Below are 26,923 nucleotides of genomic sequence, written 5' to 3' on the forward strand. Positions count from 1 at the left end.
AGTTCTCTTCCCTACCTCAAATAGACTCCTTTTTTCTTTACCTCTCCTTACGATACCATTTTCCCCTCTCACAGTCGTTTTTACAGTTTCATTAAATGTACACACAAAATTTAATATAGGTTCTGCATAATTGTCTGAGTCTAGCTTACTTTAATTATTTCCAGTTCTTTTCATTTTATGCAAATTTCATAGCTTTGTTTTTCTTTATGGCTGAATAAAACCATTCTATATATGTACCATATTTGCTTTATCCTTCCATCTATTGATAAATATCTATTTCTTAGTCACTGTAAAGAATGCATCAATTAATGTGGATATATAAATATGTCTATGGTATGTTAACTTACTCATTTTGTTTGGAGGTTATTTTGTTTGAGGATAGTGTTGTTTTATTTTATTGAGATGGTGTCTCATGTAACCCCTTCAGGGTTCAAACTCCTAATTTGTTTTTTTGAAGTATTTATTTTTGTTCTTGCTTTTGGGAGAGAAGAAACATACTTTTCAAGCATGCAAATTCATCTAAGTAAAATAAATACTTGTGATGCTTTACATACTGACATATAGGAAATATGGAAGACTAGGTTGCAGTAGTCAAACAATTTGATAAATAGCAGAAAATATAGAAATTATAATGAAATAAAACATCTTTGAACACAGAAGACTTTATAGCCAGTTATAAAACAGTATGTATTTAGTAAACAGTTGAAAAATACCTGTATCTGGAGGCAGACTAGATGACTAATTGGGATAAGGATGTCTGTCATCCAGCCTGATGTGTTTTAGATCTACAGGATCAGCGTTTAGAGGGAGAAACCTGACTCCTTCAGGTTGTCCTCTGATCACACATGATTCATGGCTGACAAATGCACACAAATAGAATGCATGGACACACAGAGACAATAAATGTAGTTAGAAATTAACTTTTAAAAAAAGATTTATTTATTTATTATATGTAAGTACACTGTAGCTGTCTTCAGACACTCCAGAAGAGGGTGTCAGATCTCATTACGGATGGTTGTGAACTACCATGAGGTTGCTGGGATTTGAACTCAGGACATTTGGAAGAGCAGGCAGTGCTGTTAACCACTGAGCCATCTCTCTAGCCCTGGAAATTAAATTTAACAAAAGGAAAAATAGGGGTGTGGAGAGATGTTTCAGCAGTTAAGAGCATTTGCTACTCTTGTAGAGGACCTGAGTTCAATTTTCAGTACCCAGATGGTGGCTCATATTGACACCCCAGTCTGGCCTCTATAGGCACCAGGCATGCATGTCTGCTCATGCAGACATACAGACAGATAAATGTAAAAAACATTTATTTCTCATTTTTTATAAGTATTGGGTGTTTTGCCTGCATATATGTCTATGTACCACATGTATTCCTGGTGCTTGTGGTGTCAAGAATAGGGTAATAGATTTTTTTGGACCTGGAGTTAGACAGTTGTGAGCCACCATGTAGGTGCTAGGAATTTAACTTGGGACTTCTGGAAGAACAGCTGGTGCTCTTAACTGTAGAGCCAGCTCTCTTGCCCCCATAAATCTTAAACAAAAGGAAAAGTGAGAGAGAGAAAAAAAAGTAAAAGTTAGATATAATTATACCATAAAGTAAAAACCACTATTGAAATTTTAACGTCTTTTAAATAATTTATATTTCTATGTAAATTAATACAATTTTAGTACAATTTTTATTCTTATATATATATAATATGTATATGTTTTTTCTTTTTCTTTTTTTTTTTTTTTTTTTTTGGTTTTTCGAGACAGGGTTTCTTTGTATCGCCCTGGAACTCACTTTGTAGACCAGGCTGGCCTTGAACTCAGAAATCCACCTGACTCTGCCTCTCAAGTGCTGGGATTAAAGGCATGTGCCACCACGCTCGGCCAATAATATGTATATATTTTAAGACAGGCTTTCTTTCTTTTTTTTTTTAAGATTTATTTATTTTATGTATAGGAGTACACTGTAGCTATCTACAGACATCCAACAGATGGTAGCAGATCCCATTACAGATGGTTATGAACCACCAAGTGGTTTCTGGGAATTGAACGCAGGACCTCTGGAAGAGCAATCAGTGCTCTTAACTGCTGAGACATCTCTCTAGCCCCGAGATAGGCTTTCTTTTTGTAGGCCTGGCTGTCCTTGGAACTTGGTAGACCAGGCTGGCCTTAAACTCAGAGAACCACCTGCCTCTCAAGCACTGGGATTAAAGGTGTATGCCACCACCACTTGGCATATTCTTCTATATTTTCATTTTATTTTCAACTAACAGTACATGTCACTACGTTTTTTGCAAGTTTTCTATTTTAAAACTAAAATTCCATCAGTTAGATGACTCAGTATTTCTTTATTCAATCCACTATAATGAGATACTTTTCGGTTTGTTACCACTATAATACTATGCTACAACATCCTTGATCATGCCTTTATATATTTGATTATTTCAGTAAGAAAAATAATAGAAGTAGAATTGGCTGATCTGTATTTTTTTAGCCTTTTTATTTGTATTTAAAATATTTCTTCTGATTTTTGATATATTTATTCTAACATCTCTAGAGAAATTTATATATAAGAACAATGTATTTCATTATACCTTTGTCTTAGGGTTTTACTGCTGTGAACAGACACCATGACCAAGGCAACTCTCATATGGACAACATTTAATTGGGGCTACTTACAGGTTCAGAGGTTTTGTCCATTATCATCAAGGCAGGAGCATGGCAGCATCCAGGCAGGCATGGTGCAGAAGGACCTAAGAGTTCCATATCTTCATCTGTAGGCTGCTAGCAGAATACTGGCTGCTAGGCCACTAGGATGAGGGTCTTAAAGCCCATACCCACAGAGACACACTTATTCTAACCAGGCCACACCTAATAGTGCCACTCCCTGGGCCAAGCATATACAAACCATTATAACCCTACCAATGCTAGGAGTTATCTTCCAGAACATTTTTGTCTTTACTTGTTTGGTTACTCTTGAGATCAAGATTTTTCATGTATTTCTTGATGGACATGGTTTATAAAATTGTATGTAAGGAACTTACTCTTTTTCTTTCACAGATCTAAACGAACAAAGATGATGTTGGAGCTAAATAGGCAGAAGGAAGAAGAAGACCTCAGATTAAAATTGCAACTTCAAAGACAGAGAGCAATGAGGCTTTCACGAGAGTCACGCTTGAACATGCTTGAAATAATTCATCCAGGTGAGTAATAATGTAAAACTGTTAGAATAGCTTAAACCAAGTTTTCCTCTTCCTTGGTTAATTTTTTTTTGAATCTTCTTGCCTTTTCTGTCTCTATTTTCTTTCCCTAGAGAAATAATACTAAAGTTCTAGATTTTAAAAGTTACAGCTTTTCTGATCCATACCTATAATTTAATTTTTTTAACTTTCAGATACATGTATTAAACATAAATGTTTATAATTAAAGATAGTGGTCAATGACATAAAAAAAATCTTGAAAAGGATCCAGTCTGTCATCTGCACTCATTCCCTAGTATAAAATCTGTGACATCTTAACATTTGTGACAGATGAAGCAGAATTAATAAGAACATGCTATGGTGGTGTATCTATGTGTACACGTTCATCTGTGTGCATGTGTATATCTGGCTCAAGGGCAACGTAAGGCTTCTTCCTCCACCCCTCTCCACTATAGTTAGGATCTGGGCTGGCTTCAGTAGAGAGCTAAGGATGATCTTGAACTTTCACCCTCCTGCTTCTACCTCCCAAGTGCTTGGATTACAAGTGTAGGCCACAAATTCTGACTTTATTCATTGCTGAGGACTGAACCCAGAGCCTCATGCATGCTAGCAAGTACTCTTAGCAACTGAGCAATGTGTCTCTCCCCTCAAGCGTGTTTCATCATTCATTAACTTCCCTTATTACTCATTCCCAAGAACATTTACTCGTTCCCTCCTTCTTTTTAGTTTAAATGTATTTTCCAGAATTTATCCTTTCTCAGTTATTCTCAAGTTGTCTCGCTTGATGTGTCCCATCCATAACTATACTGTCAGCTATCAGCAAAATGCTTAGCACTCTCATACCTGGCCTTCCATCCTACTTTCTCTCCTGAGCAGTGCTAAGCATTCCTAACTAGCAGTGCCCAATAACACATTTATGTTATCATTGAAAAGTTCTGTTTGTATTAACCAATACAGTAGCAATAGCTAGAAGTAGCAATTGAGTATTTAAAATGTGCTACTGCACTTGTAGACTTTTGAATGTTTAATTTTATTTTATTTAAATCTCCTTAGTAGCCACATGTATCTAATAGCTGCTGCTGTGATAGTTTTCTTTGCAATTCACAGATAGTTACAAAACTAAAGTCTTACTCCCAAATTTTCTCTTCATTGATTCCCCATTTCATGTAATGCCATCAAAATCTGTTCAGTTTCATTCAATATCCTTACTTTTTCTTTGTCACTCTTCTATATCAGGTCAGCTACAAATCCAATTAGTTTGCTTTAATATTATTTATTTTTATTTATATGAGTACACTAGCTGTCTTCAGCCACACACCAGAAGAGTGAGTGCATCAGATCCCATTACAGATGGTTGTGAGCTACCATGTGGCTGCTGGGAATTGAACTCAGGACCTCTGAAAGAGCAGTCAGTGCTCTTAACCACTGAGCCATCTCTCCAGCTCCCAATTAGTTTTTTTAAATACTCTCTCTAAGATACCTTCTTTGTATTAACCACTGGTGCTGTGTTCTACAGCTTTGTTCTTTTATTTAACTATGGTGAACCTTGAGTTAAATATGGTTTATGCTCACCAACTCCAAAGTCAAGAGAAGCTTATTTGTGTGAACAATCAGAAGTTTGGATTACACAGAGTAGATTAAAGAGCACATAAATACATTTTGTTCATCTTCCCTGGTCATTCCAAATGCTTTCCTACATAGATTCATGATTTTTTTTTTTTTTTTTTTTTTAGTCAAACTGGTTTTGGTATTGGCCTTTTATCCCTTTTCTCCTTACTCTGGGACGACAATATTATGAGTCCTTTTTGGAAAGAAACTGCATATTCTAGGAAAGCTTTACTTTCTACAATCTTAGAACTATTATAAAATGAAAGAGATTGGCAAATTAGTGTGAACAGTATTGACAAATACTTTTTTAAAAAAGCCTGCAAAATCATTATTAGTACTGTTGTCCTAATTTCAGACCTCGAGACCTTGAGAAAATATAGCTGAGTATGTTATAATAATGTCTGTCATCTCTTTAGGTCAAGTGGAGAAGTACAATAGGGAAATGGAAGAGAAATCAGCATTGACTATTCAGAAACATTGGAGGGGGTACAGGGAAAGGAAGAATTTTCGCCAACAGAGGCCATCTCTCACAGAGTATAAAGCAGCTGTCACACTTCAAAGAGCAGTGAGTCTGCTGTAGTATACATAGCTCTATATAAGGAGGCAAACAAGTGTTCAAAATTGACTTTGCTGTTTACCAAATATAAATCTGTGATCAAGCCCTTTTGCTTTTCTGAGCTTATTTTCTTTATAAAATAAGAACCTAGGACTGGAAGTATAGCTCATTAGTTGAGTACTTCCCTAGCATGTGCAAGAACCTAGGCTCAATCTCTAGCAACCTAAATTCAAACAAAGAACAATAATATCAACACTTATTTGCCTCTGCTCAAGCTGATTTAGACACTAAGTCCAAGTACTGCCTTAAAATCTTGTATGCCATTTACTAGATTGCAACCTTGTTATTGTTGCTTATTTTTCTCTCCTATTTGACCTGCAAATTCCTCAAAGATAGGGAACTAATCCTTTTATATTGGTGCCAGCTCTCAACAAGCTTGATATGAATGGATATTCTGTTTTTATATACTGTTATATACATCAGAATCAGATGACATACATGAGGATTCTAAAGTCTGTAAATTGCATAGTCTTATGCAAATGTATATTTTATTTACTTCTTTTAAAATAATCAACTTATGGAGAAAGTACTAGCTATAATTAGAACATATAATTAGAACTCTGGAATTGTAGAATGGTATTCATATGGTAGTTTTTCTAGGGATTATGTATAGTAAGTCATATTATATTGGAAAAGCATAGCACAGGGCTTCTTTTTCACTTAGTAACCTTTTCCCTCTAATACCTACTTCTCTTATACATCATTAGGCCTCTATTAAGATTTCAAGTCTGGGGCTGGAGAGATGGCTCAGCGGTTAAGAGCACTGACTGCTCTTCCAGAGGTCCTGAGTTCAATTCCCAGCAACCACGTGGTGGCTCACAACCATCTGTAATGAGCTCCGATTCCCTCTTCTGCTGTGTATGAAGACAGCTACAGTGTACTCGTATACATGAAATAAAATAAATCTTTAAAAAAAAGATTTCAAGTCTGAAAGCATGTAGCTTAATCACCTTTTTTATAGGTTTTACTGTTAATTCTCATTTCTTACCATGATAAATTTTGAGCACTCAATGTGGGTTAACATTTATAAGGATGTTTTAATTTTCTAAATTGTATGTAAGCATGTGTGTCTATCTGTGTGGGTGTGTGCACTTGAGTGCTAATGCCCCCTGATGCCAGAAGCATCACGGTATCTGAAGATAGTTACAGGTAGTTGTGAGCCATGGGTGCTGAGAACTAAACCTGGGGTTTCCTGCAAGAGCAGTTTGTAGTCTTAACTGCTCAGATGTCTTTCCATCCTTATGAAGATATTTCTAAACCATCAAAAACCAATAGAATAAATACTAGGGAAATGTGAAGAGTGATGTGTCTCTTCCTCCTCCCTTATGTTATATATGAAACAAACGTGATATTTATCCTGAGCTAAAGAGACAAGGCAACCTGAGGATAGCTCATTTATATCCAGTTAGAGATGCTTCTTTTTAGAGATATTTGCCTTTGTGATAGCTGCCCAACCAGATTGATTTGTGGGAAAGCCTGTGGTGCATATATATATATATAATACTCATTCTCATTAATATGTTCATATTGCCTATGTTGGAATGCTAATGTTTTACATATAGCATCCTAGGACTTCTACAGCTGTGATAAAAACACCATGACCAACTGCAACTTGGCGAGTAAAGGATTTATTTCATCTTATGCTTCCAGTTAACATCACTGAGGGAGGGAAGTCAGGGCAGGAACTTGGAGGTAGGAACTAGAGCAGAGGCTATGGAGAAATGCTGCTTCCTGGCTTAATGCTCAGCCTGCTTTGTTTATTCTAGCACCCACTAACTAGCCCAGGGATTGCACCACCCATATTGAGCTGGTCCTGCTCAAATCAATCATCAATCAAGACAATGTTCTATAAGCTTTTCCACAGACCTTTCTGGTTGGGGCATTTTTTCAGTTGAGGTTTTTTTTTCCAGAATAACTTTAGCTTTTGTCAAGTTGACATAAAAACTAGCTAGCACATATAATTATGTTTTTATAACTCAGATATAAAATAATATTTTATATAGCTACATGGAATTTAAAATAACTGGAATTTGTTATCTGTGTTATATTTCTATAGCAATTTTCATTTAGTGGTTTGTTAAAGCCAAGCATTGTAACATGACCTCTAAAACGCTGAGAGGTCAGAGAATCCCATGATTCCTAAGCTTGAAACCATTCTGGTTTACACAGCAAATTCTCACTTCAAAGGAAGAGGGAGGCATAATTAATCAGTTTCATTAAAAATAAATACAGAGTAGTAAGGTTATCCTTTACATTTATTTGTATCTTAGGAACAATTGTTTTTTCAGGTACTTGGCAACAAAAGAAAAGTTAAACCATTATCTACCTTCTCTTTCTTGCTTGCTTTGTACAAAAGCCAGGACCCCTCTTAAGACATTGTCTCACTGTGCCTCCCAGATTGCTGACCGTGATCTTGAATTATCTTTTCTCACCCTTCACTACTAATATTATAGTTCACTATCACACCTAATTGAGGCAGTGTATTTTTTAGTTGATAAAAGTAGAAAGAAAAAATCCAAAATGATGTGTAGTATATTATATCTCTAATGCAGGCACTCAGAAGATTGAACCAGGATCTCAAATTCAAGGTTAGCCTAGACTACATAGCAAGTTCCAGGCATTCCTGAGCTATGTAGCAAAGACATGGCCCCCAAATAACGAAACGCTGAAAGCACTTCAATTATTAGACTTCTTTATTCTCATAGACAAATTAAGAGTTCTTGGTAGTGAGTGTTGCAGTGTTAGAACTAAATTTAAATTTTACTTTTGCATGTTTTTAGATGTTTTCTTTTTTTTTTTTTTTTACCTTTTTAAAAGGCAGCAGTAGTTCAGAAAGAGTTAGTTGGTCTCTAGATCCAGAAGGGTAGCTTGACTATAGAATACTAACACACAATGTTATACACTCATCCATCACTAAGCATCCATACAAAGGATTAGCAAAATAAACCATTGAAATTTTTAAAAGCCAAAAACAATGGCAGAGAATAATAAAATGACAAAATAAATGAAGATAAGAGAAAAACATCAAGGGAGTTTTTCTGAGTGAGGTATAGAGTGAAGTTCTCGTCGGAACGTCATAAACCCAGGGTGGTACTAAAAGGAAGGCTGGAAGAGAAAAAGATGTGTGACCAAAAAAAAAAAAAAAAAAAAGAGAAAAAAAAAGAGAAAAAAAAAGAAAAAAATCCCCCAAACAGAAGAATGAAACAAAGAGTATCTCTTTTGCAGGTGCAAGCACCATACTAAAAATGAGTATTAAGGGACATTTAACATTTAAGGCATCATTCAACCCCCTTTCTTCTCAGCTTTCAGGCTTATGACTGCAGATAGTAGAGTGGAAGCATTTTCTTTGGGAAATCTGAAGTCTGAATAAAGTCAAAGTTTACTAACATTGAAGGATCCAAACAAAACAACTTGGTTCATTAGTCCTATGCTGTAATGCATAGTAGATGAGCCCTTTATGGCAGCTCAGTATGTCTAAATAGCTTTTTAGTGCTCAACTTTATAGGCCATAGGCAAATATAAGTGAACATGAGGAAAGCTGCTTGATAGAAATAGAGGATTTAATACTTAGGGGTTTACCTCAGAGAGTAGAGCACCTGACCAGCATATATGAGGTCCTACATTCAATCCCTGACAGTGGGGAAAAACAAACAAAACAACAACAAATATTTAGAGAGATGACACAGGAATTAGAAAATAAGATTAGTTTTTGATCTATCATTTCCTCTGATAAGAGAATATGGTAAAAAATCAACATGTTTAAAAGGGAAAAGGAAAAGGGTGGGGGTGGGGGGGGAGGCAGACCTGGGTTGAACAGTTAAAATTTACTAGAAAGGATAAAAGAAAATAATGGGCTAGTGAGATGGCTCAGCGGGTAAGAGCACTGACTGCTCTTCCAAAGGTCCTGAATTCAAATCTCAGCAACCATATTGTGGCTCACAACCACCCGTAATGAGATCTGACACCCTCTTCTGGTGCATCTGAAGACAGCTATAGTACTTATTTATAATAAATAAATCTTTGTAAAAAAAAAAAAGGAAAAAAATACTATCCATCAGAGAAATCAAATACATAAGTATTTAAAATCAAGAACAGAAAATATAGAGGAGAGGAAATCAAAAGAATTTTCTAGAACTACAGCATTGATAAATGTCCAATACTGTAACAAACATTTATTTCATTTCCATGAAATACATTGAGAACAAAGAACTTAGCAGCTTCACTGGAACTGAAGAAATCTTGAGCTAAAACTGTGACATGTCTAAGAGAAGTGATTTCTAGTTAAAATTATGTGCTCACTGAAAAGGGAGTTAAAAAGAAGACTAAAGACACTTATATAATCACAGAAGCTCTTAAGCCAGTGGGAAAACCAAGAAGGTATACAGCTGAAATTCAAGAAGTACAGGGAGAGATAAAATGAGAAACCAAGGTAGTTGTGCAGAGACCCCAGGATGAGCTTTGTACCAGGTGGAGAGAAACAGGTAGGTTAGAACCCCCCAGAAAATGTATGTGCTACAATATCTGATATATCAATGTCTTGACAATTAGAATGAAGTTGTAGAACGTAATCAAGTCTAAGTATGTAGAAAATCAAACACATGGAAAAAATAAGTGTTAATTTCAGAGAAAATAAGCAAGGAAGACAGTGTAGTTCTAATATGTGCTCCAGAATGAGTAATAGCTTTTCTTGCTGTTGTTGTGTATGTATAATACAAGCACTCAGGACTGGCACAGCAGAGTTACAGGTTTGAGACTAATATAGCCTGCATAATAAAAACCCTGTCCCCCCAAAATAAAACTACCTTACCTTTATGTAATAATCATTATGTGAATGTTATTTTTTACTGAAATTACAACATTAATTATGTAGGTGGACTGTACATGGGAGTATATGCAGTATAAAGTAACCAAATCCTTATTTCTGTTCAAGAAAATCAATAAATAATATGTTTAATCTGTGAGAAAAAAATCATAGAAATCTACTGATGGAATTCACATGAAGGAAAAAAAAGTTAAAGTTGTTGCCTTTGGGATTTGTAAAACTGGTCCTTTAAACAACAGAATTAGGCTAGCCAACTTTCTCTGGAAAGGACCAGATAAGGAAATATTTTAGGCTTTGCAAGCTATAGCCTGTAATAGCTACTTAACAGTTGAAGCACAAAAGCAGCTGTAGATAACGGTTAGACTAACAGTAGTTAAGCAAGTATAGCTGTATGCCAATAAAAATTTGTAGACATTTGAGTTTTGACTTATACATACGTTTACATGTCGTAAAGTATCCTTTTAAATTTTTAGCCATGTAAAGTGAAATAAACAGGTATTTACTATACAGAAACAACTTACTGTTTTTGACCTGTAAGCTATGACTTGCCAATCAGTGCTTTTAAAACTGTATATAATTTTAGTGAAAATAAAAACATGGGAGAAAAATGAAGAATTGAAAAGAATAATTTCATATATGTACCAAAATGTATAAGTCTATTATGGAAGACTTGAGAAAACATTCAGAAAATTTGCTTTTATCAGTAGTCTCATAGCTTAAAATGTTAAAATGTTTTATCTTTACCAAGCCTTTTCTTACTATCTCTTTTATATTTGGAATACTGTAAAACATGTAAAATTAGGGTCCTTGTTTCTTATTGGCATAGAGCATGTCCTATAGAAACCATTGGTTTGCCCAGAATTGTAGAGTTTATAAGGAATTAGAATTGAGATTAGAACTCAATGTTTATTTCCTTTTATATACTCATTTCTTACTGCAAACATAATGAGTGCTTAATATGAACTCAGAGACTATGGCAGCACTCATAGGACCTCTACAAGTTCAAGCCAGATGAAATCCCAGCACTGAGAGTGGAAAGTAAACATAGTCCCCATCCCTAACCATGGAATTGCTACCTGCTGATAAAGTGAAAATCAGTGAGTGTCACTGGGTATCCATGCCCAGGTGTAGCTGGCCAATACAAAACTCCATTGGTTTTGGTTTTGTTGTGTTTTATTTTGTGGGCTCTTTATTATATTTTGTTTTGTTTGGGCATTTTTCTAACTTTTTGTTATTGTTTTGGTTTTTGGTTTTTGAGAGATTAAGTATGAGAACATGAAGTTAGGTAGAGAGCTGGAAAGAATCTAGCAGGAGTTGGGGAGGGGAAACAATTAAAATATTTTTAAAATTTTAATAATTATATATATATATATATATATATATATATATATATATATATATATATTCTAAATGTGTAAAGCCCTAGGTTTGATGCCTAGCACCACATTCAGCAGGTGGAAACAGGAGGACCAGATAGAGTTATCTTAGGCTACTTGTTGGTTCAAGGCTTGCCTAAGCTATGTGAGGTCTGGCAAACCAAAAACCACAGTAATAGAAATATTTAGGTGTATTCTTTTGTCTTAGTCTTAGAATGCCCTTTCATTCTATTGCTACAATGAAACACGATGACAAAAAATCAATTTGAGAAGGAGAGGGCTTATTTATTTGGCTTAACTTCCAGGTCTTAATTCATCATTAGAGGAAATCAGAACAGGAATTCAAGGAGAGCTAGAACCTGGAGGCAGGAGTTGATGCAGAAGACATGGAGGGATGCTGCGTACTGGCTTGCTCAGCCTGCCTTCTTATAGAACCCAGGACCACCAACTAGCCCAGAGATGGCACAACCCACAATGGGCTGGGCCCTCCCTCATTGGTCACTAGTTGAGAAAAAGTCCTACAGCTGGATCTCATGGAGATATTTTCTCAACTTGAGGCACCTTTCTCTGTGATGATTCTATCTTGTGTCAAGTTGACACAAAAAGCAGCCAGTGCAACTAACCCCTTGTCAACTACACACAAATCACTATTAAGCTACAACCCTTACTTTCCTGTTCATTCCCCAAGATCTAAATAACTGTAAAACCTCCAAAATCTTTACAAATTCAAACACATTAAAATTTTGGTTCTTTTAAAGTATCCCATCTCTTTTAAAATCCAGTCTTTTACAGTTCAAACTCTCTTAACTGTGAGCTCCAGTAAAATACTTCCTTCAAGGGGGTGGGGGGTTGAATTCAAGGCACAGTCGCAATCAAATCAAAGCAAAATCAAACTCTAACCATCCAATGTCTGGAATCCACCCATGCTCTTCTAGACCTGAGTCATTCCTCTTCCAAAGGTCACTTCTCCAGCTCTGCCCTCTGTCGCACATAGCTTGCCTTTTAGCTTTGGCTGCTTCTACTACTGCTGCTGTTCTTTTGTGATCATCCCATGGTACCAGTATGGCCAAAACACTGGAGTCATCTGCTGTAACTGGGCTGCACTTTCACAAATAGCATCTCATAGACTCTCATAGTGCCTAGCCTCAACTTCTCTGCATAATCCCTTCAGTCCTGGGCCTTCAACTGCTAATGAGCTGTACCTTCAACCAATGGCCTTCCTGGCCTCCCAGAATACCAAGCCCCAGCTGCTCTCCCTGACCTTTTCATGTCTTCAAAACCACTACTACCTGTGTAACTCTTATACAGTACCAAGTCCAGCTGCAACATGAGGTACAACCTTGGAACACAGCTTCTCTGCACTCTCAGAAAACACTTCCCAGAAGATTTCACCTCAGTGATGCTGATCTCTTCTTAATCCTTGCTAATGTCTTAGCTCCAGCTAACCAGCATCAATTGTCCCAGTAATGAAAAAGTTCCACTTTAGTAGTTCTGGTATCTTGTTAATCACAGCTGCTAATTGTTCAGCTCCAGCAAACCAGAACCACAGAATCTTAAATCAAAATAATAGTCTTGATAGAGTCTTTAATTGTCCCTCTGAAATTTCACAGGTTATGCCTCCATCTTCTACACTACTCTCAACATTTTTATCTTCCAAGCTCCTACAGAACATCCCAATGAGGTTTCAACACTACTCATTGTCTTTTCTAGTTCCAAAGTCCTTCTACAATCTTCCCCAAAACATGGTCAGGTCTGTCACAGCAATACCTCAGTATGCTGGTGCCAGCTTGTCTTAGTTAGGATTTCTGTTGCTGCAACACAACACCATTACCAAAAAGCAAGATGGAGAAGAAAGGGTTTATTTGGCTTACACTTCCAGATGATGGAGGAAATCAGAACAGGAACTCAAGCAGGACAAAAACCTGGAAGCTGGAGCTGATGCAGAGTTCTTGAAGGGGTGCTGCTCACTGGCTTGGTTCCCCTGACTTGCTCAGCTTACCTTCTTACAGAACTCAGGACTACCAGCCCAGGGATAGCATCACACAGCGTTTGAGCCCTCCACCATTGATCACTAGTTGAGAAAATGTCCTTCAGCTGGATCTCATGGAAGCATTTCTTCAACTGAGGCTCCTTTCTCTGTGATGACTCTTAGCTTGTGTCAAGTTGACACACAAAACAAGTCAGTTCTCTTTTTTAAAAAATTAAAAGTGTATATAGTCTTACGCTACTACCATGGTGGGAAAGTGATGTATGCTTAGTAGAAACCAGACTTCAACTGGTAGAGGTATTAAGCATATTTGCAACTTACAAGTATTTTCAACTTAAAATGGAGTTATTTGACATAGCCTGGTGGCACACACTTTTAATCCCAGCACTCGGGAGGCAGAGGCAGGCGGATTTCTGAGTTCGAGGCCAGCCTGGTCTACAAAGTGAGTTCCAGGACAGCCAGGGCTATACAGAGAAACCCTGTCTTGAAAAACCAAAAAAAAAAAAAAAAAAAAAAAAAAAGTAGAGGTGGATCTGTATAGGTAAAAAATTATTATATTCCTTTATTATGTCACAGTCTCATTCCCCTCCTCATGCATACTCAGAATTGCCTAATGCAACCTTGGTGTTACTGACTTAGATTATAGGAAAATGAGTTCTATTAAGGGAACAGAATCAAAAGATCTTCTTTTCTTTTCCTTTTCCCCTACTTCACTCCAGGTTCTTAAATTCCTAGCAAAGTGCCGTAAGAAAAAGAAACTCTTTGCCTCTTGGCATGGACTTCAAGAACTCACTGATGCACGCAGAGTTGAACTGAAGCAACAAGTGGACGATTATGTCAAAAGACACCCGGTATGTAGTTTCTGTGCTGAAATACATGTTACATTAATCCATTGCATAGTCTTTATCACTAAAGTAGTACAGCATATATATTGATTGTTGGATGCAGGTTCCATAGACTTAGTAGACTTGAATTCTTCTTACAGTTACAGGATCCAAAGGTATAACTGGTGGTGAATGGGAACTCAACTTAAAAATTGGTTATTTCCTGTACTATACCAACGAAACTTGTGCATTGCTTCTTTTATAATAGTCCTGTAAAATCTTGTCTGTTTTGAATCTTTTAATAAGAATATATTAATTATCAATCAATGGGCATTCATTCTTACCTCCATATGCTCAAACACATGCATAAGGACTTATATTCACTAGTCTAAACTCCCAAGACAGTAAGATGTAGAATTTGATGCCCTACCTCTTTGGTTTTCAAACTGTAATGCTGCTGACACCTTTCCACAACAGAAACATGCATTTCTCTGACTTTGTGTGGGCACAGTGATACAGAGTAGGTGCTTCCTGCTTCTTCCCTCTGAGTTTCTGACCTTACACTTCTGCACATCTTTGAAGGACATTTCTGTCTGTCTTGAGAAGGACTCAACCATTCTTGATGTTTCCACACTTGTCAAATTTTATGGAAAAACTAATAGTTTATACATTTTGATCAGAATTCTTACTTTCCTCATTTGAACCAACCATTCTTAGTATATCTAAGGACTACTCACATTTCGTTAGGATTATGCTAATGCTCCTTGTGTCTGAGTTTCTTTCTTCCCTTCCTTCCCCCTTTCCCCTTCTGATACAAACACAAATTTCTACAATCTAAAGTCTGAGCTCTGAAGGGTGATTCACATTGTTAATCCTGGCACTCAGGAGGCAAATACAGGTAGAGCTTTGTGAGTTTGAGGACAGCCTGGTCTACAGAGCAAGGACAGCCAGAACTATACAGAGAAAACCTGTCTCAAAAAGAAAAACAAAAACAAAAAAACTGTAGGGTGACTATGTTAAAGATTTGATATAGTATTTTATCCTTCCAGAGCCTGTCCTCCACAAAATGAAAAGCAGAATACAAATGTATCTCTGTCCATACATGAATTTGATAACCATTGGAACAGAGCAATGATAGAAAGTAAATTGTATAACAATGTTTAATCCTATCTGTATAAGAGGTTTTCATCATTGTTTAAGTCTTTATAGAATAGCGCTGACTCTTGTCATATGCACCACATAGTTAATGCCCTCAGTGTTTAGCCTTTATGACAGCTATCCATTTCTATTGTTGTAGGACTAAAGTAACTATAGATGAATAAATGAATAGATATGGAAGTATCGCAACTAAACTATTTTTATTGACTTGTTTATTTATCGATTGTCTAGAGGTCAGAAGACAACCTGTAGTCAGTCCTCTCTTTCCACCATGTAGGTTATAAACAAACTCAGGTCATTAGGCTTGGCAGCACACAGCCTTCACTCCCTGAGCCATCTCACCACTGAAAGCTATTTTCTAAAATAAGCTTTTGTTTTTAGTTTGCTGCTCTTTGTTTTGAATAATAGTAATAACTTATATTAAAATTATAGTCTTTGTAGCATACTAAAAAGTAAAATATATGGAAACAATAACATAAAAGCCAGGAGAAGAAATACATGTATGATTTAAATTCCTGTTTATAAATTAGAATGATATCACTCAGAATTAAATTGGTAAGTTAATGGTACATAATACAAATCCTACAACAATGAACAGATATCAAAAAGTAACAAAGGAAATGAAACCAAATAAAAAATATGTACTTTAATTAATCAAAAAGGAAAATAGAAAAAGGAGGAATGTATAAGAAAGTAATAGGACTAATAGGAAAAATCATGGTAAGAGCCTGAAGCATGATTATGTTACAGTAAATATAAAATGGTATGACTAGATTTTAAGAGTAAAATTAAAACTAAACTCTGGGCAGGAAAGATGACTCAGCAGTTATGAACACTTGCTGCTCTTTAGAGGATCCATGTTCAGTTCCCAGCACCCATATCAGACAATTACATCCACCTGTAAGTTTAGTATTAGAGATCCAACAACCTCTCTTGGCCTCCGTGGGCACTGTACACACATGGTACACATGGAAACAGGTATGGTACACGCACATACATAAAATAACTTACAAGGAAGGCTTGCATATATTCAAGACTTTTGCCCATTTTCAGATCAGGTTGCATTTTTGTTGATGAGCTGATGAATTCTCTGTATTCTGTTCCTTATCTGATAAATGATTTTATTTTATTCTGTGGCTTGCCCTTTTAACTGTGTGTCCTTTAATACATAAAAAAACCTTTAGTTTTATGAATCTCACTTTGCCTTTTGTTATACAATTTTAGCTCTTATTTTCAGTTTTTGGGCCTTTCTTCTTTCACAGGTACTCAGATTCCTTTAGTCAAATGGTATAGTTCTTCCATATAAGCTTTGTATATCTGTGTATACTCTTCCTCTAGGTTACCTACATTCTCTAATCAAAGTAAAGACAGTGTAAATTGATGTTTGAGTGTATGTTTTAGAAGGTTGTGATGTATGAATTTAGTGTATATGCAGTATTTTCTAATGCTTTGGTTCTTTAGTTGAATATGAGTCTAGATCTCAGACATATGGAAGGATGAGTGTAAGTCTAATGAATACCCCAGTTTGTCATTTTTTACTATGCTTTGATAAGGTCTGTGGCTGAAAGATGAACTATCAACTGGAACAGAACTGCATTAGTATTTAATAAAGCTATGGTGTCAGAAATTTTATCAGCTTTAAGGCTAAGATTATTTCATTTTTATCCAAATTAGTCACTAACATCACCCTTAAATTATTTGAGTAGTCTAATGGATAGGGTCTTTTAGCTGATTTTAGCCTCTCATTCTGTGAAACCAGCACCACTTAGAGCACTGTGGTGAGGGTGCATTTGGAGTAGGAATGGGATAAGAAATAATATTTCAAATGAAGTCCAAAACAAAAGGAGTTGCCTTCACTAAACCATTTATACTTTCATTGTGGTCTCCTAATCTCAGGGTCTCATTACTTACCATGTCTTTGAAGAAATGATGTGTGGAAGGATACCAAAAAGAAACATGGAGGCCCAGAGAGATAGCTCAGTGCTTTAGAATACTTGTTGTTCTTGCACAGGTTCCGGATTCAGTTCCTAACACCAACGAAGTAACTCACAACTATCTGTAACTCTAGCTCCAAGGGATCTGACACCCTGTTCTAGCATAGGCATAGACACACATGTGATGCACATTCATACATGCACACACATGTGATGCACATTCATACATGCAGGCAAAACTCATACATACAAAATTAAATTTAAAATTTTTCAAAAAGAAACTTGTCCATCTATATCATTATATAAAGTTAGGGTATAAGTTACTTTTGTTTAAAATCTGCTTTGTTGATTTAATGGATTCTTTCTTGTTCCTGTTGTTAGGTTGTTTGCATACTTGTTCATTTCTCTTTTAGGTTTTTTGAGACAAGGTGTCACTATATAGCCCAGATTGATCCTAGGCTTAAGATTGTCCTGTTTCTGCTCCTGTGTTAAGATTACAGGCATGAATACTCACAACTTATGTGGTTTTTAAAGATAATTTAATACTTGCACCAGTGTACAAGTTAGATAAGAGCTATAAGATTCTATTGATAAAATGGGAGATTGCTAAAATTCTAGCTCTGCTATGGTGGGTAGGTAAAGCATATTTTGATACATAATGTCTTTATGACAAGTTTTCTGTCCTATGTTTCCAGTGCTCTCAGATGTCAGAGGCGGCCAGCAGAGAGCTCCATGCACAAGCACAAGAACGACTTCAGCACTATTTTATGGGAAGAGCCATAGAAGAGCGAGCCCAGCAACACAGAGAAGCTTTGATGGCTCAGATCAGCACCAATATTGAACAGCTGATGAGTATGCTCTACCTCCATCCTTGTTTCATAAATGGAATACCCCTTGCAAGAGATGTGGCATCCAAACTCTTTAGAAGAAAAGTGCCACAAGTAGTCTTTATTCAGGTCCTCGGGAAGTCTTACATCATCCCAGTTTTCAACTCTATACCTTCTGTTTGTGCTTGTTATAAATTCAAATATTTCAGCTTCATCAAAATTACTAATTTCAAAGAAGTTATAATCTTCTAGACACATTTTCCCAACTTTTAAAAAATGTTTTTGTATTTTAGAATTAGATAATAACAGTAGTTACGTACAATGAACTTGTCAAAAATAACGATTAATAAATTTTTATCGAAGTTTCTCTCTTTAGGCTATCTAACACAATTTATCATTTTTCTTTTAAAGCTGGAAGTTGCCAGGGATTGGGGTTGTTGCTATCACCCACATCTGTAACTTCACTAGAAACCTACCTTCATAGTTAGCAGTGACAGCATATTCAGTTAGAACCCTGTCCTGTCCTGACTATAAACAGCTCTGCTGTTTCCAAGTTGCTGCTTGCCTGGCATACTTTCCACTAACCCATTTCCTTTCTGTTTGCTGCAGAGGCACCAAGTCTGAAGGAGGCAGAAGGAAAGGAACCCGAGCAATTCCTAAGTAGATCTAGGCCTGTGGCAGCCAAGGCCAAGCAGGCCCATCTTACCACCCTGAAGCACATACAAGCACCCTGGTGGAAGAAGCTTGGAGAAGAACCAGGGGATGAGGTTGATGTTCCAAAGGATGAGCTTAGTATAGATTTAGGAATGTTATTTATCGGTGGAACCAAACCTCCCTAGAGAGTACTGTGAAAGCTGGCAATCTTACCTTTTAAGAGATTGTTAGTTTTGCCTCTGGCATGCAGGAAGACTAGGGCTATGCCAGTGGCTTTCCAGAGCATCATCTTCATGCAACACTTGGAAGCAAAAAGCAAAGCATTGCCTACCTCACTCTCAATTCTTTCCCCTGTCTCTATGCCCTGTCTGTGAGCTTTAATTGTGGGAGAGAACTCAATGTGAAATTTTATTGTTAATATATCTGTTTTCTAACTAAAAGTTGTTTTGGTTTTGTTTTAAAATAAATAGTGTTTCTAAAAAAGTTGTCATGTTATTTCAATGTTTTACATTTGCTATTCAGAATTTCTTATTAATAGTCATATATATATAATATAAAAATAATATTTATTTATTTTTGAGATGGGTTCTCTGTCCTAGAACTCTGGCTCTGTAGGCCTTTGGCCTTGAATTCCTGGAGATCCGCCTGCCTCTGCCTCCCAGGTGCTGGGATTGAAAGCATGTGCCACCACTGCCTTTATGGTTTTGACCTTGACAAAGTTTAGAAAAATAATTGATCAATTAAATAGCATTACATTAAGAAAGACGGGAGAAGAGAAAGAAACAGTAGTTTATATTTCATATATAATAGTAAAAATAATGCTTTTGTTTTTTTAAAAAAAAGTCTCACTATATAGCTCTGGCTGGCCTGGAATTAACTAGACCTCACAGTTCTACCTGCTGCTTCCTCTTAGTGCTGTGATTACAGGCATGTACCACCATACCTGACCACTGCTTTGCTTATTTCCTTTTTAAAATGGTGAAATGGAAAGTATGTTCAATTACTGCTTGTTTGTGAGCGTGTGTGTGTGTGTCTATGTGGGGGTATTTACTCAAAATATAAGGGGTTGTTTGAGCTTGAGTTACTGGTAGCTATGAGGCACCAGATATTGGGACTGGGAACCCAGTGAGTCCTCTGTAAGAGCAAGTGCTCTTAACTACTGAGCCATCTTTCTAGCCCTCATACACTGCTTTTCAATAAAAAAAAAAAAAGCCTTTAATTGGCCATTTCTTTTTCTAACTTGTGATTTATTGGTGTATATTATACTTGTGGTATATATGATATACTTTTTCATATATATACAAATATATATGTGATAGTTACATGCAATTTACATTTGACAAATATTTGAATAAATGTTAAGTTGAAAATAAAATATGTTATCTGGAAGACAAATTAGTGAGAGGCCAAACATCTTGGAACCTGCCTCCATCTTAAAAGGAAAAACTTGGCCCCCACCCGAACACAAGTTGCACCTAAGTACCAGGAAGGACCGAATGGCTTGTCCTTAGCCAGTTACCCCCTAGCTACTTCCTAGCAACAGATAATCAAAGGTTAGTCTGATTGTTTCAGATATACTTTCAGACCTTTAGTGGTTGTATACGGTCTTGCTTCAGAGCACCTACCTGTCGGCTTACAATAGACAATTGCATGCTTGCAAGGCTGGACCCTCCCTCACTTACTTCCATTTCCTATAAACCCTGTCCCAGTGAGAGTTTTGCGCTGCCTCACCAAACCGTCCTGTGGGCCGGTGGTGAGTAAGCCCAAACTCGAGTTTGTAATAAAGAGACCCTAATGTGATTACATTAGAAACGGCTCCTTGGTGGTCTTTTGGGGTTCACAAATGCTTCTTGGCACAACATTGGAAGTCTTGGGATGTCTATATTTGGTGTAGGGGAAGATGAAGGAAGGCCTTGAGAGGGAACTGGGTAACAGAAAATCAGAAGAGTGAGACCATTTCTTTTGTTACATGGTTTTATTCTTTGACAGTTCACACATGTATGCATTTTGATCATGAACACTCTTATTTTCCTCAGTCCCTCTAGAAAACTCTCCCAGCACTCCACCCCCACTTTTATGTCACTAAAAGAAAAATAAATACATTGAGTTTAATTAGGGTTGCTTTCATGTATATAGGTGAGGGATTGATTATATATCCTGGGAAATTTACCGATGGTGACATCATTAAAAAAGAATGACTCCCCTCCTCTCTTCCCTTCCTCCCTCCTCACCGCCCCCCCCCCGCCCCCGTAAATCGCTTTTCTGTCTCTTGTTGGAGCTTCTTTCTCACTGACTCCTCACAGAGCCCGAGCCCTTAAATCTGTTTGCTTATCCCAGCTGAAGAGCCAATTCCTTAGGGGAACGTTTCAACTCTTAAATACTGTCTCTTACCCTCACATCCTGAGTGATGTCCTGTGACGTCAGGTTGAAATCGGAGTTCCGTTACTAAATCGCTTTCTCCCCCATCGGAAGGACCAAGTTTCAGGCTCTACTCCGGGTTGGTTCTCACAAAATCGCAAATACTAGCAGCTGGCGCCCCTAGTCCAAAGTCTCCTCAGAAGCCGAGGCCATAGTCCTTAGTGGGAACAGCGCGAGATGAGAAATTAGGGTAAACCGGAACTTCCAACCCATACAGCAAACACCTGATCTTTGCCGAAAGCCCACCCCTTTCGGTGTTTTCAGGCCTCCTTGGATCTTCTTCCGGGTCACATCCCACCATGTGATTCCACCCGGCACGTCCTTCTTAGAATCCATTGGCTCCGTCTTTGAGGAAGTGGAAGGCTTTAGGGCATTGGTTGGTTTCTGTCAGTGTAACGCAGTTAGTTACAAACAAGGCGTGCCTGGTTCCCATAGCAACGCCCTGAGCACCGCTCCGATAGGTCGACGCCTTGATTCAGCCTTCCGTCTCACGGCGAGTGGCTGACTCCCAGGGGCGCGTCGACGGTGGCGCCGTGCTTGGGTTACCGAGCTGACGTGGCTTCGATTGGGCGGGGGGCGTCCGGAGTTGGCTGGGACGGCCGCCTGCAGGTGAGTGGGAGCCGCAGGCTCCGCGGGGAGCTCCGCAACGGCTCTGCTGCGAGCCCCGGGCCAAGGGGCTCGGGACACGGCTCAGCCGGCCGCCCCGCCCCTCACCTCCGGGCTCCGCCGCCTTCACCCGCCCGCCCTAGGTGGTCGCCCAGTGCCCGCCGCCGTACTCGGCCCGGGGACACAGACACCCAGTCAGTCTGCCGGCAGGGTCGTTCCTCCCCGGGGAGCCCCGGAGGCGGGCGAGCTGGTCAGCCCTACGTGCACGGACGGCCCTGTGTCCGAGCGGCCTGGGCAAGCCAGCCTGGGCACCGAGCCGGGGACGCTAGAGGCAACCTGCCCCAGCCCTGTGCTCGCCCCAGCCCTGAACAAACTTAGTGTTCCGCTGTCGCCGTTACCGCAGTCGAGGCCCACGAATGATCCTGCTGTTGGGTTAGGAAGATGACGGAGAGATGATCCAGAAGGAAGGGAATGTTGAAGGGAGTTCTGGAGGAAAAAAAAAAACCCTTGGTGTGGCCTTGTGGCATGGGTTTGTTGTTGCGCAGCAGGAATGAGAACAGGAGGACGAGCCTCAGGGCGATTGAAGGAAATATTTGCCTGGTTTATTTAAAGCCCCGCAGTTGGTCTGTGAGGAGAGGACAGTTTTGGGAGTGGAACAGATATTTAAAATCATGGATAAACACGTTGACTTTTAGAGATAGTTGGAAGCTCTCCATTAAAGGAATGGATTTCCAGATTTGAGCAAGATGGACTGTGCAAGAGTTTATAACAAAGTGTGGAGGCCTTTCTAGAAACATGAGTAAATAGGGTTTGGATGATCGGAATGACCGTAAAGGGTCAGATTCAGGAAATGTTCTGTTAGAAAAATGAGACGACTTGGAGTAGACACGGGAGAAAAAAAAATGAGGACAACTAAAAAATTTTAGAGGTTAAAAGTATAGCCAAATGGTAGGTCTCTTACTTCCAGAAGGCCCTGGCCTGAAGCATTGGTGTTGGTTACACGGCCTTTACTTCCTTGATCCTGGTAGGACTGTTTGATGCTTCCGTCCTCACTGTGCTTTAACATTTGTTTAACTACAGAAGTAGTTTCTGAACATTCTTAATTGCATATGCTACAGGTAAAATATCTTGAATGTATTCCTAAGTATATTGATTAAGTAAATTTTATGTTAATTTGGATAGTGTAACAATATCTCTGAAAATACACCACAGATTATAAAATATACAAAAATACTAGAGAATTAAATGAAAAATTAAAAAAAAAATCTGTCTACAACGGTCACGACGGAATTTGAAGATCACATAAAATGTGCCTCTTGGTTTCTCACGATGATGGTCAACATTTCTGAGGATTTCCACGATTTGGGGGGGGGTGGGAATGGGGTTCCCATTCTACTGGAATATAGTCCTTTCTAAAAGTAATCATCTTTAGAAGATTTTCCCTTTAACTCTCTTGTTCCCAGCACCTCAGCCCATTTGGATTAAAGAGATGTTGAGACTATGCTTATTTATAAAATATATCATTAACTTCTCTTGGTTACCTACTAGCAATAAATTATTTGTGACACATTGATGCGCATTACATACTGCCTGTTAGTAACAACCCAGACTGGACTACACTCAGAGCCTTATGCATGTGAGGCAAGCACTCTGATACCAAGCTACATCCCCAACCCTTAATGAAGACTACTTTATGAAGTAATGAAGAGAATGAGAAATCCTCTTTCTTATTTTAGGTACTTTAGGGTTGCTTTTTTTGTTGTTTTTGTTTGTGTTTGTGTTTTCAATAGTTCCAGATAGCCCTGGCTGCCCTGGAACTGGCTCTATAGACCGGGCTGGCCTCAAACAGATACCCATGCCTCTGCTTCCCAGGTGCTGGATTAGAGACAAGCGTTGCCTCTGCCTGGCTCAGTTATATGTGCTCTTGATCAATGGAAATCCAGAACCAAAGGGTATAATGCAAAGCACAATTCTGTCTACTTGCCTCTCTCCATTCCCCACTCCAGAAATTCTGGAAATCATTTGTCCCTAAGACACATTCCAAAGGCCAGTAGTACATACTCCCCCGCCCCCGCAAGTCATAATACATCCTTTTGCCACTTAATATTATACAGCAGCTCTGAGATGAACGTCTGAATCATGAAGGGCTCAATATAAAGTATTATGAGTATTCATATGCTAACAGTAGAAAGTTCTGAGTTCATTTCTCAGCAACTACCTTAGCTCACAGCCACCCGTAATGGGTTCTGATGCCCCCTTCTGGCGTGTACCTGTACATGCCTAGAGAACATTTTATGCACATAAAGTAAATAAATAAATAAAATAAAAAAGAAAGTTCATTGCCATGAAACTTCATGCACAAATTATTAAAAATACTATGTAAAATTGCTGTCAGTCTCTTTGTGTAAAATATATATGGAGTTTAAATGATTTTTTGTGTCTCAACTTAGTTCCTGTTCCCAACATGACTCTTTCATATGTGTATAAATACTCCAAAATCCAACGTGTTTCAAAATCTGAAACCAAAAATTTTGACATAGCACATTCAATCTATATTGAGCATTTTCAGTGAACATGAGAATAAAACACTACCCTACTCTTTCAGGCAGCTATACAGCCTTACCTTGTAGAAATTAAAAAAGGAAATACAGTTAGCAGTCCTCCCCTGATGGGCATTTAGGTTGTTTGTGATCATGAACAGTCAAACACTGCTGTGAGGACATCTTTGTTTCCAAGTGTGCTTATGTCTGTGTGAGCCTGTATGTGGAAAAATAAGTTACCTGAGGGTATACTAATTGTTATGAATCGTTATTTTAGCTTACATACCTAGAAAAATAAGGTCACCCACATCACTATTAATGTGGTACCCCCCCACCCCCCCCCCCACACACATCCCTGTTTTCATCCTGGATGAAGAGTGGGTTGAGGAAGTTACTCAAAAAAAAGGGGGTGGCTTTTGTGTGTCACCACCAGCCAAGAAACTTGTAGAATTGTGTCACTGGACAAATTCCCTGCATATTAGTTTACTCATCTTAAAATTAGAGCTATTGATTGTATCTACTTCTTAGTGTCCTTGGATAAAATTAAACAATGAGGATAAATAAGTTCTATGTAAAGGCCTGGAGCATTGTTTGGTAGGCAGTGGTATGTATATATGCTGTAGGTACCATTTATTTCTAAGTTAGTAAAAATCAGGTTTTTTGTATTATGAAATGTTATTTCTGCTTGTAAAGGTCTATCCTAATCTTGATACGGATTTTCTAGCTGTTGTAGCAATACTGACCTATTAACTCTTCAGGCTGGTGGTAGATCACTTTGAAAATTAAGACGTTAAAACCACAGAGAGCCAATCAAAAATGCATGAGATGAACATGAATGCCTCAGTGACTTGTGGGCATGTGATTTAGATTTCAGAGAAAGGAATGGGAGTGGGTACACAGAGGCACCCATTTGTGCTGTTTGACTCTTTTGCTTCTATTCCTGTGCAAGTTATACTATGGTCTCTGTGGCTAGGGATGTGCCATCTATTTCTTGTATAATTCCTAGTGAAACACTACCTACCAGATACATATCTTTAAATTAGTAATTGTCAATAAACAGTGAAGGCTTTGAGAAAAACTTCTTTAAAATTTTTTTTGCTCGCATTTTATTGTAAATTTTATTTTAATTTGTATGGATGTTTTGCTTGTATGTATGTCTGTGCACTAAGTATGTGTATAGTACCCCTGGAACTGGAGTTACAGATGGTAGTAAGCCACTGTGTGGGCGCTAGGAACCAAATGCATGTTTTCTGAAAGAGCAACCAGTGCTCTTAAGCGCTGAGCCATCTCTCCAGCGCTAGGCATTTTATTTGACTTTGCAGTACTTCTTCAGGGAAGTGTCAGATCATACGGCAGGGAGGGTGTGTCGAGCATGAACTTGGAGAGTGCCCTTCTATTTGCCTGTTTTATAGAAGCTTGGCCTTCACTTGGAGCTCTGTTTGAGTTTCCTGTTTAGTTGTTCTTTGTGATGCTGGCACTTTGTGAAGTGACAGCAATCACATTTTCCTTGTGGGAATTTACCACAGTGTCTTCCTGTTTGCTGATCTTACAAGCATATTTGCCACTTGCGTTTTTCCACAAGCCGTGTATATATAGACAGAACCTTCTTGCTCCATTTAGCATTTATGCCCTTGGATTCCTAGCCTTTGTGCTATACAAAGCTCTCAGCTGTGTGAAAGATGCCTTTCATTCCTTAGTTTTGGTTACAGAAGACACGCTTGGCTCATGGACTCACATTAGTGTCTCTAACTGGTCCTTGTTCATCCTGAGATGAGGGAACGGGCATAACAAGGGAAAATGACTTGGGAGCATGATGTGGGGGAGCTGCTAGCAGAAAGCTGTCACCCAGCTCCAGGATGGTGCTTTTCTGCCCTGCCATCCCTTCACACCCACCTCTAGATTCTCTTCAGTCAGCCCATCTTATCTTTTAATGATAATGTGCAAGGTGTTTAAGGTATAGTGCTTCGGGTGAGTATGTATATACATGCCTGCACCATAACACACTATATTTATTTCTTTAAAAAAGCTATGGCTTAAAAGCAGTTGAGGAATCCTGAGCCTGCGATTCTAGCATTTTTTCTCATTAATCCTAAAAGTAGTAATAGTGCAAGCTACTCTGAGAAGTAAGTGCATGCGGGGTGGGCAGGCACCGAGGGGTGGGCAGGCATGCAGTACAGTGGAGGAGAGAAATCTGAGCTGAACGTGATGGAAAGCAGCCAGCTAACTAAGGCTTTATAGGTCAGGGTGTGTAACAAAGCCTGGCTTTAAGTCTGAAAACGCCCTTATGAATATGCTAATTCCTCTAAATTGATTACTACCTACTGTATGCCTAAATCCCAACATCATATACCATACGGAC

General features: G+C 38.2%; 3 protein-coding genes across 22 annotated transcripts in view; 2 read left to right on the forward strand and 1 right to left on the reverse strand.

The window, feature by feature from the left end:
- The window catches only part of Iqcb1 (IQ calmodulin-binding motif containing 1), a 44,360-nt gene extending 24,877 nt beyond the window's left edge, over positions 1 to 19,483 (forward strand). For 6 of the 8 annotated variants that reach the window (XM_006522249.3, XM_006522247.3, XM_030249153.1 and 3 more), the window contains 5 exons: positions 3,055 to 3,197; positions 5,219 to 5,367; positions 14,323 to 14,454; positions 18,215 to 18,371; positions 18,956 to 19,483. In XM_006522249.3, the coding sequence (XP_006522312.1) occupies positions 3,055 to 3,197; positions 5,219 to 5,367; positions 14,323 to 14,454; positions 18,215 to 18,371; positions 18,956 to 19,185 (811 nt within the window). In that variant the 3' untranslated portion in view covers positions 19,186 to 19,483. Of the gene's footprint in view, positions 1 to 3,054; positions 3,198 to 5,218; positions 5,368 to 6,125; positions 12,494 to 14,322; positions 14,455 to 18,214; positions 18,372 to 18,955 lie in introns of those variants that run through there. The other 2 variants (XM_030249154.1, XM_006522250.4) reach the window with 1 other exon arrangement.
- The window catches only part of Eaf2 (ELL associated factor 2), an 82,185-nt gene extending 60,353 nt beyond the window's left edge, over positions 1 to 21,832 (reverse strand). For 2 of the 3 annotated variants that reach the window (XM_006521685.4, XM_006521684.4), the window contains exon 1: positions 21,392 to 21,832. The gene's annotated coding sequence lies outside the window, so the exon portion shown is untranslated. The remainder of the gene's footprint in view (positions 1 to 21,391) is intronic. The other variant, NM_134111.2, reaches the window with a different exon arrangement.
- A 24-nt stretch (positions 21,833 to 21,856) lies between these two features.
- The window catches only part of Golgb1 (golgi autoantigen, golgin subfamily b, macrogolgin 1), a 57,993-nt gene continuing 52,926 nt past the window's right edge, over positions 21,857 to 26,923 (forward strand). For 4 of the 11 annotated variants that reach the window (XM_011245881.2, XM_017316966.1, XM_030249087.1 and 1 more), the window contains exon 1: positions 21,937 to 22,027. The gene's annotated coding sequence lies outside the window, so the exon portion shown is untranslated. Of the gene's footprint in view, positions 22,028 to 26,923 lie in introns of all 11 variants that reach the window. The other 7 variants (XM_006522082.3, XM_030249088.1, XR_003951781.1 and 4 more) reach the window with 5 other exon arrangements.

Source organism: Mus musculus, chromosome 16 (assembly GCF_000001635.26).
Source record: "Mus musculus strain C57BL/6J chromosome 16, GRCm38.p6 C57BL/6J".
In the NCBI taxonomy this organism is placed as follows: Eukaryota; Metazoa; Chordata; class Mammalia; order Rodentia; family Muridae; genus Mus; species Mus musculus.